At 57.0% G+C, this 15,249-nt stretch overlaps 1 protein-coding gene across 5 annotated transcripts in view; it reads right to left on the reverse strand.

Annotated features, from left to right (window-relative positions):
- NFASC (neurofascin) overlaps window positions 1-15,249 on the reverse strand; it is a gene marked incomplete at both ends in the record, with an annotated part of 67,457 nt that overhangs the window by 23,202 nt on the left and 29,006 nt on the right. For 3 of the 5 annotated variants that reach the window (XM_080825166.1, XM_080825165.1, XM_080825164.1), the window contains 10 exons: window positions 1,775-1,948; window positions 2,951-3,073; window positions 4,290-4,494; window positions 6,153-6,268; window positions 8,178-8,400; window positions 9,667-9,737; window positions 10,547-10,744; window positions 11,048-11,149; window positions 13,439-13,563; window positions 14,778-14,925. In XM_080825166.1, the coding sequence (XP_080681292.1) occupies window positions 1,775-1,948; window positions 2,951-3,073; window positions 4,290-4,494; window positions 6,153-6,268; window positions 8,178-8,400; window positions 9,667-9,737; window positions 10,547-10,744; window positions 11,048-11,149; window positions 13,439-13,563; window positions 14,778-14,925 (1,485 nt within the window). Of the gene's footprint in view, window positions 1-1,774; window positions 1,949-2,950; window positions 3,074-4,289; window positions 4,495-6,152; window positions 6,269-8,177; window positions 8,401-9,666; window positions 9,738-10,546; window positions 10,745-11,047; window positions 11,150-12,379; window positions 12,425-13,438; window positions 13,564-14,777; window positions 14,926-15,249 lie in introns of all 5 variants that reach the window. The other 2 variants (XM_080825163.1, XM_080825167.1) reach the window with 2 other exon arrangements.

Genomic DNA, 15,249 nt, shown 5'->3' on the forward strand with positions numbered 1-15,249 from the left:
AACTTTATGAAAGAAGAAACCCAACTGTGGATTGGGAGTCCTAAAAAGGAATTCCTGAATTTACTGCAAACCCCTAAATGGAGAAGAAAGTCTCCCTTTGTCCTCTCATCCCCTGGGGCCCCAGAATGTACCCTGTGGTGGTCACTAGGGCTTGACAATGGGGTATTTGTTGATCTGATGTTCTGTTTTGGGCCAGGAATGGGGAGGGACAAGAGGCTCTCTTTATGTCTCTCCTTATAGAATTAAGGAATCAGGAAAGCGCGTTATCCCTTTTCTGGCCAGGCTTTTGCTCAGTGGCGTATTATTAGCTACTTACCCAAAGTCCCCCAGCCCTAATAAACTGCCCGAGTGCCCAGGGGGGTTGACGAGCACACTAGGAGGGGAGTTTATTGTGTGGCTCATGCCCAGTTTATAAGACCAGAGGACTGTCAGCCTTTCTCCAGGTCCTGCCTGTCCCCGCTCCCGCCTGCTTAGCCTGGCCTGCTGGCCCAGGGGGAGGGGGACGATGAGCAGGGCTGGGGAGGGATGCAGGGTGGCTGTGAAGCTGAGCTGGGAGTCCCTCCAGCAGGCCTGGTAGGCCCAGAGGAAGAAGCCCTGAGGCTCTGCTGGGGTGGGGAAGAGGTGTTTGGGAGGTCCAATGTGGGCCAGGGTCAGGCCGTCAGACCTCAGCTTCTGGGACAAGCACGGCACAAAGTAACCTGTTGTCTGCTTCTAGAAGCCCCATTCACACTGCCTCTTCCCTTGCAGAATGGACCTCTCCTCTCTGACCTCTCCCAGCCTCTGCATGGCCACTGCACCTGCCTCAGCTAAACCTAACATTCCTCATGTGGGACAGCAAAGAGATATTCTTGTGGCTCTCCCCTGCTGGACCATGTTCCTTGTTTTTGGCCCCGTGTTCGGACCTCACATGGCAGATGCTCAGGAAACGGCTGTTGAACACACCACTGCACCTCTGGAAAACAGGGGGTCCCCTCCTACAGGGCCTCCTGGAGGTTCCGGGTGCCAGCACGGGTACGAGTGGGCCTGGAGTCCCCTCTAGTGGCCTTCTCAGGCAGGCGCAACCCAGTGGGAATGCTCTGGGGCTAGCAAGATGCCAGGAGCCAAGAGCTGAGCCAAGAGCTGCTCTCAGGAAAGCTGGCTTGGCCAGGGGCTGTTTCCCAACGCCCTCCTTTCGCATGGCCTGACACCCCACCCAGCTCAGGCTCCAAGCAGGGCCGACACCTGCTGTGCTCACGCTCCTGGCAAGTAGCGTTGATCGAGGCTGCTTCCCTCCCTCCTTGGCTCCGTGTGCCCTCCGGAGAAGAGGTATCCCGGAGTCGTCCCCAGGCATCCTTAGGAGCACTGCAGCACCCTCCCCCCCCCCCCCCACACACACACAAGGGGCGAACACAGCCGCAGCTCTCTGAAGTTCATTAGCACCTTTACTTCCCACATGCTTTCCCTCATGTCGTCTCTACTATGGACCCAGGCTCTCTTTCCCATCCCCCACCCCTCCAAGGAGGACAGGTGACAGATGTTAAGTAGCTGAGCAAGTCAAGGCAAAGTGTGGGTCAGGTCTGAGTGCCACTGTCTAAGATCTGAGTTTTCCAGATACACCTACCTCTCAGCATAGGAGATGGGTTCTCTTGTATCCTGTGGGGGGGCTGGAGGACCTGCAGCCTTATTTTCTCTCCAGCCCAGAAGGCTGGCGGCCAGAAGGCCAGGTGAGGGTGTTTCTCTAGGCATCGGAATTAGCCGGGACCTTCCACCCCTGAGGCTGCTGCAATGCACCTACCTTCATTCGGGGGTGCTGGTGACTCCTCGGTGACGGCTTCCCCAGAGCCCACCTGCGTCCTGGCACTGAGGGTAAAGCGGTAGCGCGACACGGGGTCTGCTCTTTGCATCGTGAACTTGGTCTGATTGGGAGAGAAGTTTTCCACTATCTGCTTTCCTAATTTGGTTCCATTAACTGGGGAGAGATAGGTAAGTGAAATTGAACTCGAGCAGCAGCGACTGTGATAGGTTATATAATCTGCAGCTGGAAGGAGAAAACCTTCCCCACTCTGCTGCAAAGAGAACAAGGGGAGCTCGCCCCAGGACCTTAATGACCCAGGGGATGGGAGATTGGGGTTCAAGGGCAGAGACCTGGGCAGAAACTTTCTGGCTCTTCAATGACACCCCAGGGCTCAGGCTTTTTCACTGATCTCATTATCTCCAGCTCACTGCAAAGTTATGCGGCTGGTTCTGAAAGATTTGGTTTATAATCCGCAGGCCTTTTCAATAAGGACAAAACTTTTGAGGTCCTTTCTTCCTTTCAAACACAACTAGGGCAGAATCACTAGAGCTTTTGATCATTAATGCCTCCTTTGTAAAAGGCCTATTCAGTATACCTCAAAGGGGGACGGTCAGGCCAGAGATCATTCAGAACAGCACACAAGCATGCCGCTCGCTATTAAAATCGTCCACAGCACAACACCTGGCCCTTTGAGCTTCCCAATGAGGTACAACATCGGCCACTGTGGAGGCTTCTCAAATATAAGGACACTGCTGTCCAGACAGGGTGACACTAAGCTCTTTCAGTGAGGTCTTCCCTACCCGACATAAACGGTACCTGGTTTAGCCTCCCCGAGTGCTGTGTGGATTCCCCTGTGTGTAATGTATTCCGTCAGATGACGCACAAATACGGTCTTTCCTAGACTCACTTGTAGGTGTTGGAAACTCTAAGATCCCCAAAGGGTAGGGCTGAATCCCTCATTAGACCGGAAGCTCCTGGCAGGAGCAGCTGTGTTGGGGGGGGCCGGCGTTGGGTCTCTGCCTCCCCTAATCCTCTAGGGGAACTTTCTCCCTGGCACCTCCAGCCCCCTGCAGGGTGCTCTGAGCTACCTCGAGCTTTTCTCCCTCGACTCCTTAGTGAAATGGTGAGGACGGGGCTTGTGAATCCCAGATTAAGAGAAGGAAGCGTGGAACGTACAGGCCACGTATTTGAGCGTGTATCCGATCAGGATCCCGTTGGGGTGTTCCGGGTGATCCCACTCCAGGCTGATTGTCTCCAGGTTGGGCTGCCGGACTCGGAAGCGCCTGGGGGCACTGGGTACTTGGGGAAGGAGGAGGGGACAGGGAAGAGAAGGGGAGGGCAGAGGCAGGATGAGGAAACACAAAAAAACAGAGCACAAGTATGAAGGCATTGACCTGGGGCAACCCCCATGCTGGACAGCTGCTAAGCCAGAACCCAGGGGAACCAGAGCGGGGATGAGAGCCTTCGCCCCATCCAGGATGCTGCTCCCTACCCCTGTATCCCCTCCCCGTTTAGGACAAGTATGGCTCAGACTCTGTTTAAATGGGGAAGAAGTCAGTCAGGTTTTCCTTTAGCAGCTACTGTGGATTCAGCACACGTTAGGCTCTGTCCCTGCAAAGATGCCTTCGAGCCAGCAGGGAACCAACCAGAGCTGTGGGCACAGAAACTGCGGTTCCCAGTCCTCAGACAAGGTTCCTCACCCTGGGGCCCAGCGGCAGGCCCAGGCCTCTGAGCTGAGAATGCAGGGTTCAGAGGTGAGAAGAAAGAAGCCCAAGGTGGGCCTCATGGACAGAGCACCAGGAGCGGGAGCGACGGGGAGAGGCTGGAGATGAAACGCAAAATGAGGGGGCTGGAAAGATAGGAATAAAGGAAATTAGAGGGAAGAACAAAGGAGGAGGAAGAGAAGAAAAATTGGGGGGGGGGAGGCGGATAAGAAGGGAGGGAGGAGAAACAGAAGGGGGCAAAGCAAACGCTGAGCCGGCACAGGAGGACATGGTGAACTTCACAGGTGTCTGCCTCCCAGGCCCAGGGGGACCCGGAACCAGCAGCAGGCAGGGCGCCCCCTGCAGGGCCACCGCACACATGGGCCAGCTGTCCCGACAGAAGCTTCCGGAGCACAGCGCTGAAAGAACTCTAAAGGTCCTGGGTGCTGGGGAACAAGCCGGGTGCTTCTGGTGGCCAGAGTGATGGTGCTTCGGCCTCCGGAGGTGGGGGTGGCCCGGGCTCCCGTAGCGCCCTTGGCCGTGGGGGTCGGTCCGCCGGCCCGTCTGCAATTCTGTCAGCAGGCGGCACAGGTCTTCTCTTGAGACATAGCGTCTTGTCAGGGCAGGCCGGCCCGGGGATGGAGCACTCCGGGAATGGCAGGAGCTGCTCGGCTCGCAGGACGCTGGTGCCTTGGGCTCACGCAGAGGTCACCTTGTGCTGTCCGGCCCAGGCCCGCCGGGGCCGCTCCGGGCCCAGCTGGCTGTGCTGCCCTCGTCCTGCCCCACCCCGAAGAGCTGCAGGCCAGACCTACCTCCTTCCGGGGTGGTGAACTCCTTAGTCTCACTGCGAGGCCCATCGCCTCTCCCATTGACCACGACCATCTCCAGCTTGTAGTTACTGTAGGGGAAGAGGCGGGACACCACGCCACGGGGGCGGTCCCCAGGGAAGCTGGCTTGCTGCCTCTTCTGAGACACCCACAGGTTCTTCAGCAAGCTGCTCTCCCGCCAGTAGTAGGCCTTCGAGACAGAGGCGGGCCGGTGAGGGGACGGTCAGGCAGAGCTGGGTTAGTTGTTAGTGGCGCTGGGAGTGACGGGTCTTCCCTCTGCTTGTCACAGGCTCCAAGTCCCGAGTGCCCTGAGCAGCCCTGCCTAGGGCTGGGGGAGCGGCCCGAGAGGCCCCACTCCTCGACCCCTAGCAAGCATGAACTGCTGTCAAACAGGAAATAGGGATTTGGGGCTCAATCACTTCCTGAGCCACATGGGCTCTCTGGGAAATAAGCAAGTTGGCCAAAGTTTCTGGTAGAAAGGCCCCTGATTTCCAAGCTGGGGAACGAGTTGCTCATGGAGTCCATGCCGGAACCACAAACATGGGCCAAGGGTCCGGGCATGGAAAGCTCTCTTCTGGGCTCAAAGGCCACATCGCCTGGAGTTGGATTAGTATGGTTTAGCTTGGCAGCAGGCAGGAGTTGAAAAGGACAGGTTACCCCCGGAAGTCTGAATAGGAGAGTTGATTTAATCCTTTGAAGTCAAACGGTTTCTTTTAAAATTGTTTGGAGCCCTTTAGAATGAGCTAGACACATGTCCAGGTCAGTGGACACCAGGCTGCCTGGTGGCAAGAGCTTGGATGGGATGGCTTTCGGAAGGCGGCAGGGTTATGGGTAGAGTTGAGAGAGTTTGGGACACGAGGTACAGTTAGCGGTGGGGAAGAAGACCCAGGTCAGGCTGCCACACCAGCGTCACCTGGGCCTCCAATGGCCAAGGAAGGCGGAAGCCCACACTTTAGAAGGGGACCCAGTAGGAGCTTTAGCCAGAAAAATCTCCGGGCAAGTCGGTTAAGGGTACAAGTGCTGGGGAGGAGCTCATTCAAGTGTACACATCTTCTTGCCTGCCTTCCCCTGCCTACTGAATCCATGGCCCCAGAGAGACGGATCCCTGCCATTCTGCCTCTGAACGTCCATCAGCCAACTCTCAGTGACGATCCAGTCACAGAGCCTGCACTAACCCACGCTTATAGCCGCCGTCACCTCCCAGACACGTTTTGAATAAAGCTCCGTGTAAGGGAGAGCCTGGCAGAGCCTGGTTTTCTCTCTCCCCTGCCCACCTCAGCTTGCCCTTTCCAAGAGGAGAGACACGTGAGCGGAAATTGCCTGCAGGCAAGGAGGCCCGGCGCAGCCAAGGGCCTCGGTAACCCGCAGGCCCGGTAATCCGGAGTTGGCTGCGACACGGGGAAGGTGTCTACACCTTTTGGAGGCTCTGCCTGGGTTTCATGAAACCGGACCTGGTGAGGCAAGCAGCCCGGTGGGGGCCACGAGGAGAGGGGAGGGGTGCAGCTCAGTGGGGCCTCAACGCTTCTCCTAAGACACAGGTGTGTGTGCTCGCTGGTGTAGGACCGCAACGGGCCGCGCGCGGCGTCCACCCGAATCCGCCGCCCTCTGTGTGACTGTCCGCTGAGCAGTCTCTCAGCCCTGCTATCGCAGGACACACCTGGGGATACCCACATCATCATTCTCTGGGGGTATTTTTGAACAGCTAACCCGGATATCATCTTGAATCAACTCTGGATCCCACAGCGAGCCCTAGAACCCCTTCCGAGCAGCCTGTGGCCCGAGTCTGCTGGCCCCTTGCCCTGGTTAGCAAGCCGGGTGGTTAGGCCGGGCTGGGAGCTGTTTCCTCACTCGGTACTCCCTGAGTTGGCCCTGCACCGTGTCGGGGTAGACGCGGTTCCACTGCAGGCTGATGGCCGTGCTGTTCAGGACTCGGATTTTAACATCAGTGGGTGCAGCCCTGGGATCTGCAATACGTTGGGACAGAGAGCCGGTTAAGCAAGCAGGGCTGGCCCCTGGAGTCGAGGGGCCCCTCGGACTTGTTCTCAGCTGGCTGGTGCCTCCACCCCACTCTGGTCACGGGGTACTCCATGAGGCCAGGACTGTTCCAGGAGATTGCCCTTGGGGAGTGGGGGGAAGGCCAGGCCAAGGCTGGGAGAGATCTGCCCACACGTTTAGAGGGAGATTATCTGCTATCCTCCCAGCTAAGTAGCCTCCGTTTGCTCCCCCATCCCATGTACTACCCTTCTCCACCTGCTCTGCGTCCCAGCAGGCTGCCCTCTCCGGACTGTGACAGCTGCCCTCCTCCCCCTGTTCACAGGCCCCTGGGAGGCCAATGGGAGATCCCAGGGCAGGAGGAGAGGGAGGTACCAAGTCCTCTGGCCGCCTCTCTGTGGGCTGCAGGGCTGCTACACTTTTCTACCCAAGGTTCTACCCCTTGCTCGTGGGGACGCCCCGGTCCGCTGCCCCTTCAAGGCTCAGAGTGTTATACTGGGGTCCTGCTGTTGCTAGTCCTCTGGGTGGTTCCTGATACCCTGCTGTTTTCCCTCGAACCCCATCCTCACATTAGAGATAGTCCCCTCTGAGTGACACTCCTTTCCCACTAGGTCCCTGCAGGAGATGTCAGCCACAGGCTGAAGAAGCCCAAACCTCGTTCAGGAGGGGATTCTGACACTTGACCCCCTGAAAAGGGAGACCCGCACTCCCCCCGTTTGCTGCACTCTGCTGCAGGTGCAGCTCTGCCCCGCCCCTCTGGTCCAGCAGAGCACAGGCGGAGGGCTGGCAGGTGCCGTGGGAACTGTGGGCAGGCCCACGAAGTCCACGACTAGCACTACTCGTTCCATACTCACCAGCCGGTAGTTCTTGCCAGTCTCCTGTCTGGAAGTGTCTGCCACCAGGGGTGGACAGAGTCTGCTGATACTATCCACTTATCCCCGAGTGGCTGCAGTCCATAGTCACCTCCAGGGAAGTGGTGCACGGGCCCCCTGCCTCACTTCTTCCCACCTGACTGTCATGCACAACATGGGCCCTACTCTTGACCCCAGCAGTGGGGTCCCCAAGACTCTCTCCTCCCTTCCTTCTGTCCTCCTCTCCACCTGCCTACATGATCTTTTCTTGGATCACCCTGATCGGGAGGGGCTCCCCTGGCCCTCCTGCTCTGCTCAGCAGCCCTACTGAACTACTGTGCGGGATACAGGAAGGCCACTGTCATCTTCAAAGCCGGGGATAAACTTCTACATACATGCCCAGAATCTTGTTGATTTAACAAGGCTAGCCTCCAAAGAACTCTTTGTATGTTCAGTTCCAAGGGTTAAGAGCAACACTGGGATGCCAGCAGGTAGCTGGTCTGGGTCATTCCAGTCTGGGGCTCTGGAGATCTCTATTTCTCAAGGTTTCCCCTGGGGAGCCAGGGAGGAGTCTGGCCTGTGGCCCTGCTTCCTTTGGAGGAATCTGATTGTGGCTCTTTGGGAGGGAGAGTCCTGGAGTCTTGGCACTAGCAAGGGTTGACATTCAGGTAGACTAGAAGGCCTGGCTTCTGTTTTCAAGCCTGACATTTGCTATTGGGTAATATTGACAACGGTTTTCCCTTGCAGGGCCTCAGTGTTCACATCCGTGAAATGGGAGTATTGGATTAGCTGATAATGTTCGATAATTCTAACTACCGTTCAGGTGGTGATGACATTTTGGCTCCCGACATTATCAGGGGCCTATCTGCCTGAGGTCACCATAGGGAATTTCTCTTTCCTGGGAACCAGCAGTCCTCCCAGGATGTTCTTGGTAGTCCCATGACCCACCCTGAGGTTTCTGGGCTGTGAGGCAGGCTGTGAGCAGCCCGACCGGGAGGATCCTGGCTGGGGGATGGGGGAGGGTACTCACAATCTTCCCCGGAGTAACCGATGACAGTGTCTGGCTCAGGGCCCTTTCCAAAGTCATTTTCGGCCTGGACTCGGATCTCATAGGGCACGTAGACGGGGGTCTGCCCCACCACGTAGCGGGAGCCCCAGACTGTGACATTGTTCCAAGACTCTCGAGTTTCTCTCCGCCGCCACTTGACGATGTAGCGCAGGTTGGGGCCAAAGGCGGAGGTGGCGTTCATGGGCTGAGCAGGGAGAGATTGAGGGCAGGGGTGGAGCCTGGACCTACCCACAGCCTGCACCCTGCGCCGATCTGCCCAGCACCGCCCCCTTGCGGCACTGGAAGAGCAGGCCACCCTTACACTGAGTCCTCCAAAGCCCAAAGTCTTATGAATTCAGCAGCATGTAGATTTTCTGTGACAGTCTTCACCCGAGACCTAGTCTCTCTGAGTCCCAGAGCCACCCACGTTTGCAAGTGCATAGGAAGCCAAAGATTTATTTTCAACAGGACTCTCCTGTGACCGATCGGTAAGCAGAACAAAACAAGAAAATCACAGAATATTCTTTGACGTTGGAGAGGGATGAGTTTTGGTTTAACCACAGCATGCCAGCTGCCAATGAACTCAAAATTACAGAACCGACTTGGGTTCTACTGAATCCATGTGTGTGACTATCCTGTCCTGCCCCGCATCTAAGGGTGGGTACAACTCTGCTCTTTGTTCCCTAAGGGCCTGGTCCAGGAAGAAGTCCCCTCCAGAGCTGTAGACCAGGAGCCGGTCCTTGCAAGGGCCTGAAGATGAACCCCAGTGTTTTGGATCTGGGCCCAGCCCAGCTGCCTAGGCTGCTGTGAGATTGGGCCCCCAGAAAGATGGGGACAGCCATAATCTCACACGCTGTGTCTCCCTGCTTCTATCACTCCTGGCGACAGCACAGAAATGTTAATATTTCCATGGCTGAATGTGCATCTCTCAGACTTGGAATTGGTTTTGGAAAAAAGTCATTTTGAGACCACAAATCCCAATTCTGGTTTGGAAAACAGTCAGAGAGCCAAGATGAAGATGCAATTTTTTTTCAATCCCGGCCCGGAGAGATGATCTTACATCCTCTCGTTCCTTCCTGGACTAAAAGAAAGCCTGCACTCAAAGCAGCTTGGGGGTTGGTCTCCCCTGCACCCCAACCATCTCCAGTGGGAGGACCCCAGGACACAGCAACACTAGGCACCGATGTGTAGGCTAAATCTTTTCTACACCCTCCTTCTCCTAGAGAAGTTCCATTTTTGTTTGCTGGTACTCTCTCTGATTTTGCCAGACTAGCTGCCTATGTTCCTCGGTCACCTCTGCTCCTGTCTCCAGTCTGAAATCTTGCTCTTAGACAATGCTCCTGTCTGGGCCCTGCATGTCCAGTGCAGAGAGCAGCCTTGGCGCCTCAGGTGTATACGGAGCAAAAGGGCTACCAGCGCTCAAGGTCAAGAGAGCGGGTCCATTGGGAGGTGGGCTGGGAGGGACCCTTACCGTCCACGTGATCTCCATGTTGTTCTTCCTGGTGCCTTCTCCCTTCACGTCGGCAGGATTGGACTCAGGGGCTGGAACCCAAGGGGGGTGCAAAGTTCAAGTCCAATGTGCATTACCAGCTCTCCCTCCCAGCCGACCAGCCCCTTCCACAGCCGTCGTTCCTCAGCATCTCTCTGCACACCGACCCACAGGCAACTGAACTCACTCCGTGGTTTTCTCCTGAGGAGGACGTGCCTTCCTAGCTGAGACTGAACGTCCCCCACCTGCACCAAGCAGGGCTAATTTCTTTTGAGTTTTAATCCCTCACTAGACAGCATTTATCACAAGGCTTTCCGCACTTTGGATGGTCCCAACAGCCAACGCAATGTGGATTATCCCCTTCCTGGATTATCCACTAAGTAAATTTAATACCAGGCTGGCTTATCCCTGGCATTCAGCATTTTGGGGGAGCAGCACCACTCGCAATGAGCTGGTATATTTTCAGAAATCTAAATTACCCAAGTGTGATAGGGAAAGAAATCTGAGATAACACCAGACTGTATTTCTAAGGCAAATCTTTGCCATAGTGCTTCCCTTTATAGCAGACAATCCAGAATTATTAAGGATATTAGTAATAACAACTGCAGTGAGCATTTACTGGACGCTTACGACACGCCAGACATCGCGGTAGGTACTCAAACTGTATCTCCAGACCCAAGCCTCCCAACTGCCCGGGGATGGAGGCAGAGTTGCCGTCATTCCCTGTCTCAAAGCTCAGGAAGTCCAGCCTCGGAGAGGTTAAATGGCCCACCACGTTCATGTGGCCAGGAACTGGGGGGACTCAGTGGGGCCTCAGGGCAGCTGGGTTCAGCACCTTGGCCGTCAGCCTTCAGGTACTCACGCGCCCCACTGGTCCGGTAACGCTCAGAGGGGAGGCTGGGGTGGCTGCTGCCCACCTCGTTGATGGCAATGACCCGGAACTGGTAATTGACATATGGGGACAGCTGGAGGACAGCAGAGTTGACACTGCCCGGGAACTTGGAATGGTCGTGCCAGACCCCAGGCTGGAACTGGTCCTCTTCGAACTGGACGACATAGTCTGAGTAGGCAAGGAAGACAGCGCTGTTTGGGAGCTGAGGTAGCGGACTTCTGTGACGCTGTCCTGTGCGGTTCCCACTAGTCTTTACACTCTCCCTTGGGGAGACAAAGGCACAGGGAGAATTCCCCCCCAGACACTGAGAGGGGAGCCAAGGCCTCCATGTGCTCCACGAATAGCCCAGGGCGCACGTCAGGTGAGGGGGAAGCGCGACCAGAAACCAGGGCAAGGCCTCCAGCTGCTACCAGAAACCAGGTTGCCGTCCATCCCTCTTTTCTGGATTGGAGCGCAGGGCCCTGGGCTGACCTGTGATGGGGCTATTGTTGTCATCCCCTGGGATCCAGGTCAGCCTCACGCTCCTCTCGGCCAGGTCTGTGAGCTCCAGGTCCCGGGGTCGGTCTGGCCGTCCTGGCAGCAGAGGAAGAAGACACCACGCGGGACTCCCCAGTTAGAGCTGGCCTGTCCCCACACTGGCCCCGGCCTTGGACACTGTCCTGTGACAGGTCCTGGACGGGCCGAGGTCAGCACCCGCAGGAACCAGCCCTGGCCTCCCTGGAATGGTCAGCCCAGGGCCCACCCCAGTTCCTCTTCCTGGGCCGAGGAAGAACAAAGAGGAGACTTCAAATTCCACCACTTCAAAAAATCATCAAAGGACACAGGGCACAGAGAGAACCGGGAGCAACCCATCCGTGTCTGTGGCTATTCTTAGGGGTTGAGCGTTTGGAAAATGCTGCCCTTTCCATGAGACCCATGTTGGCCACCTGTAGCGAAACTGGGGAGGAAGTGTGGGATCCGGTCTCATTTTCTCGGGGTAATTACCTTCTACTCTGCGTGCCAAGGCTTGGAGGGGGCAGGGGCTCAGTGGGGTGTTGGGAGAGCTGAGTGAGGTGGACTGGTTAGGAGTTGGGAGGGACAAAGGCAGAGGACCGGGCGAGGGTAGAAGTAGGGACTTAGTTTAGAGCTTCGGTGATGCACAGCAGGACAGAGGAGCTGGGGCTGGGGACAGCACTTTCGGGGGATCCGGTCTCACTGGACTTCCTCAGTGGCTGCCAGGGCCACCCTGGCCTGGGGACAAGGCCACCTCAGCGCTGCCGGTGGGGTACGCAGGATGTTTCCCCATCCTGGCTGCTCGGGCCAGTTAGCTCAGTGCTCTGGCTGGTTACTGGGAGCATCGGGAAGGCAAGTCACGGGAGCCCACGTTTGTGTCCGCGTGCACGTGTGTGGATGCCGACTGTGAAGGGGTGCGCCGCCACAGACGGGGCTGCAAACAAGCCGGGCCTCACATAATCTGAAGAGAGAGCTTTCCCAGCTGCCCCCTCCGTGCTTCTGAGGCCGAAGCTGGGGGAGAAAACAGGCCCCCACCAGGAAGTGCTGAGTGTGGCCAGAAAGAGGGCATGGGGAGGAACGCAGCCGAGGACGTTGGAGCCCCACCTTGGAAAGGTGCAAGAAGCCCGGAGTGGGGTGGTGGCTGGGCTGCGAGGAGAGGGGCGGGGCCCTTGAAAGGCATCGGAATTGGCAGCGAGCGGCCTCCCCCCCCCCCCCCTCCGCACGTCCTGTGCTGCAGCACCTTCCTCCTCAGACCCCACCCTGCTACCTGGGCAGGGCTCTGGCTGGGATCCTGTGATTAGTACGAATTACCTTTGGGCAGGGCCGCCAAATGGTTAGTTGGAGTGGCCTGATCAGCTGCAAGGTAAGATGGGTTGTCCAGGTTAGCAAGTTATCCAGGGTTACAGGAGTTCTAGCAGGATGGGAGTAGGTGGCCAAGGGTTGAACAGCTGCCCTGGGCAGAGGTGTTCTGGGCACAACTTCACCTTCACCTCCATGGAGAAACCCCAGCCCCCACCCCCCACGCTTCCTTTGCAGCTGGCGCTTGTCTCCTTCCCATCCCATCCATGGGCCTGGGACAGCCTCCCCGGCGACCGCGAGTCACCGCCACCAAAGGGACAGAGCACACCAACAGTAACGGCAATACGATGCCTGAGAGAGGACAGAGGTGAGGAGGGGACACCCAGGCATGTGCTTCCCTGGATGGGAAAGGTGATCTTCCCCTGGGGTTGAGGTTGGCTCCATATTTACAGTCTGGCCTAGACACGAGGTGGGACATGATGGAATCGGTTTGCTAAATGCAGGGCGCCCTGCAGAATCCCATCAGGAGACAGGCGCAGGGTGGGAGGGGGAGGGAGGCTGGCCGAAGGTGTTGGTGGGACCAACTCAAAACGCAATCTGCCTTCAACGATGGATTGTTTTAACCGGGTACAGAGGTAAAAATGATCACAAGATCATTTGACAGTGATTTTGATCATTTGATCATTTGGTCATTTGACAAGATTTTGACAGTGTCTAAAAAAAATGATTTTGATCATTTGATCATTTGATCATTTGACAAGATTTTGACAGTGTCTAAAAAAAATTTGTCCTCTGTCCACCTTCTGTCCACCTTCCCTCTCTCGTTCAGGCATCCATCCGTTGAGGATTTAGGTGAGTTAATGATTCCCCTTGGAGGTAAGGTGCCTGGCACAGCTTGCTCAGAAAGGAGTGCCTTCCTAACCCTTAGATCAGAGGGAGGAGATCACTGTGTCTGCCCAGCCCGCTGACTGCAGGCGATGGCCTGGGACCTGCCCAGGCCCCACCGCTTCTCTGGGATCGGGAAGGGGTGGGGCGGGGGAGGGTCAGAGCGCGTGTGAGCATGGCTGTTACCTAGCACAGTGAGGTAGGCCTTGGCCAGGTCCTGGTCCAGCTCAGTGCTGGCAACACAGGTGTAACTGCCCTGGTCCCGCTCGGCCACACCGAAGATGGTCAGGGAGTCGTCTTCCTTCTTCATCCTGCAAGCACCCCAGGAGGGGTGGGGAGGAGGGTGAGTGGGCCGATAGCGGGGGAGCTCTGTGCCCTGCCTGCTGTCTCCCTGGAGTGGGGATGGGGGGTGAGAGGGGAGCATCACAGGCTGGGCTGGGCAGCCACAGCCCCTGGCAGGGGACAGGAGGTTCCCTCCCATGGTCTTCACCGTTACCTGGAGCTCTTCAGTGCTTGACGGAGAGGAAAAGGCAAGTGGGTGAAGCAGAAGTGGCTCTGACCCATGTTCATGTCCTCAACCTCTCCAATGTCTACTCTCTGTGCCTTTCTTACACTGTGCCCCCCTCCCAAATGAGGGTACAGCTAGGTCTACCCCCGCAAAAGGCAGGCTGGCATCCCTCCCCTTCTCCTACTTCCAGCTCTCCCTTCAGCCCAGGCCGGTCTGTGCACCCAGGCTCAGGCCAGGTGTCCTGGGCTCCTCTGAACTGTCTCCTGCAGAGGGAGGTGGGCACCACAGAGCAGGGTGGGCTGTGAAAGCTGTGGGTGCCCACTGAGTGCGGATGCCTGCGCCTGCCTGTCAGATATGCCCCTGCAAAAGCCAGATGATTGTGCTGCTCCCTGGGCCTGACCCTGCACCACCATCCCCCCTGAGATGTTAGGGGCTGCGACAAAGAGTCTTGCCGAGGGAGTAGTTCAGACCAGTCCTCGCCATCACAGACTGCACATTACAGACACCTGTCGGGACTTTTAGACACTGTCAATGCCTCCCCGCCCCCCACACCACTTGAATCTGGACCCGGGAGGCTGGTGTGGTCTAGTAAAAGCGTCCCAGGTGCCTATGGGCTGAGACACCCCGCTAACACCCTAGTGGCTGGCAGCTAGGGCCAGCCCTGCCCTCTGCTGGACAACAGGGGCACTGCAAGCGGGGCTGAGGACGGAGCGCCAAGGGGACCTCAAAGCAGAAGAGGAAGGGAGGAGGAGTGCGGAGTGAGTAGGAGGGGAGAGGGGGAGAGAAGGAGGGATGAGAGAAAGGAGAGGGGAAAAGGAGACTGAGATAGAAGAGGAGAGAGGCAGAGAGCACTGGGGTGGGGGAGCCACTGGCACAGCCACCCCACCCCCAGCAGCAGTTCCTGGGGGACACGTAGGATGCAGGCTCCTTATGCCCCGGTTCCCTCTGTGTGTCGAGGGGAAGGAGGAAGAAAATGGGCCCAGACTCGCACCAGAAAGAGAAGGAAGGAGCAGAAACCTGTTTCCGATGTAGAGAGGCTCATCATCCTTTAGCCAGGAGACCGTGAGCTTCAGGGAGGGGTCGTGCTTCACCCGACATTCCAGCTGCACCGTGGTGCCCCGTTTGGCCACCTGGTCCTCAGGCATCCGGAAGATCCTGGTGGGGTCTGTGGGGAAGCCGAGGGAGCTCATCACTGGCGTGGCCTCTGCCCACCACCCCATGTGCCCACATGGCGTGACATGCATGAAAGGTTAGATGGACCACGGAAGATGGCAGAGATAACGTTCAGTTATATGAACGGTGGGGGGTTGGGGGTGTGGGCGCAATTCCAAGGAGGAAACAATCCCCAAGTTCTTTCTCTTTTGTTTGGAAATCTGTGATGATTTCCTGGGGTGGTAGTGAGGTGTTGGTGGGGGTCTCACTCTTCCCTTTCTTTTTTTTTTTTTTTAAAGATTTTATTTATTTATTTGACAGAGAAAGACAGCCAGAA

This window comes from Martes martes, assembly GCF_963455335.1.
Source record: "Martes martes genome assembly, chromosome: 15".
In the NCBI taxonomy this organism is placed as follows: Eukaryota; Metazoa; Chordata; class Mammalia; order Carnivora; family Mustelidae; genus Martes; species Martes martes.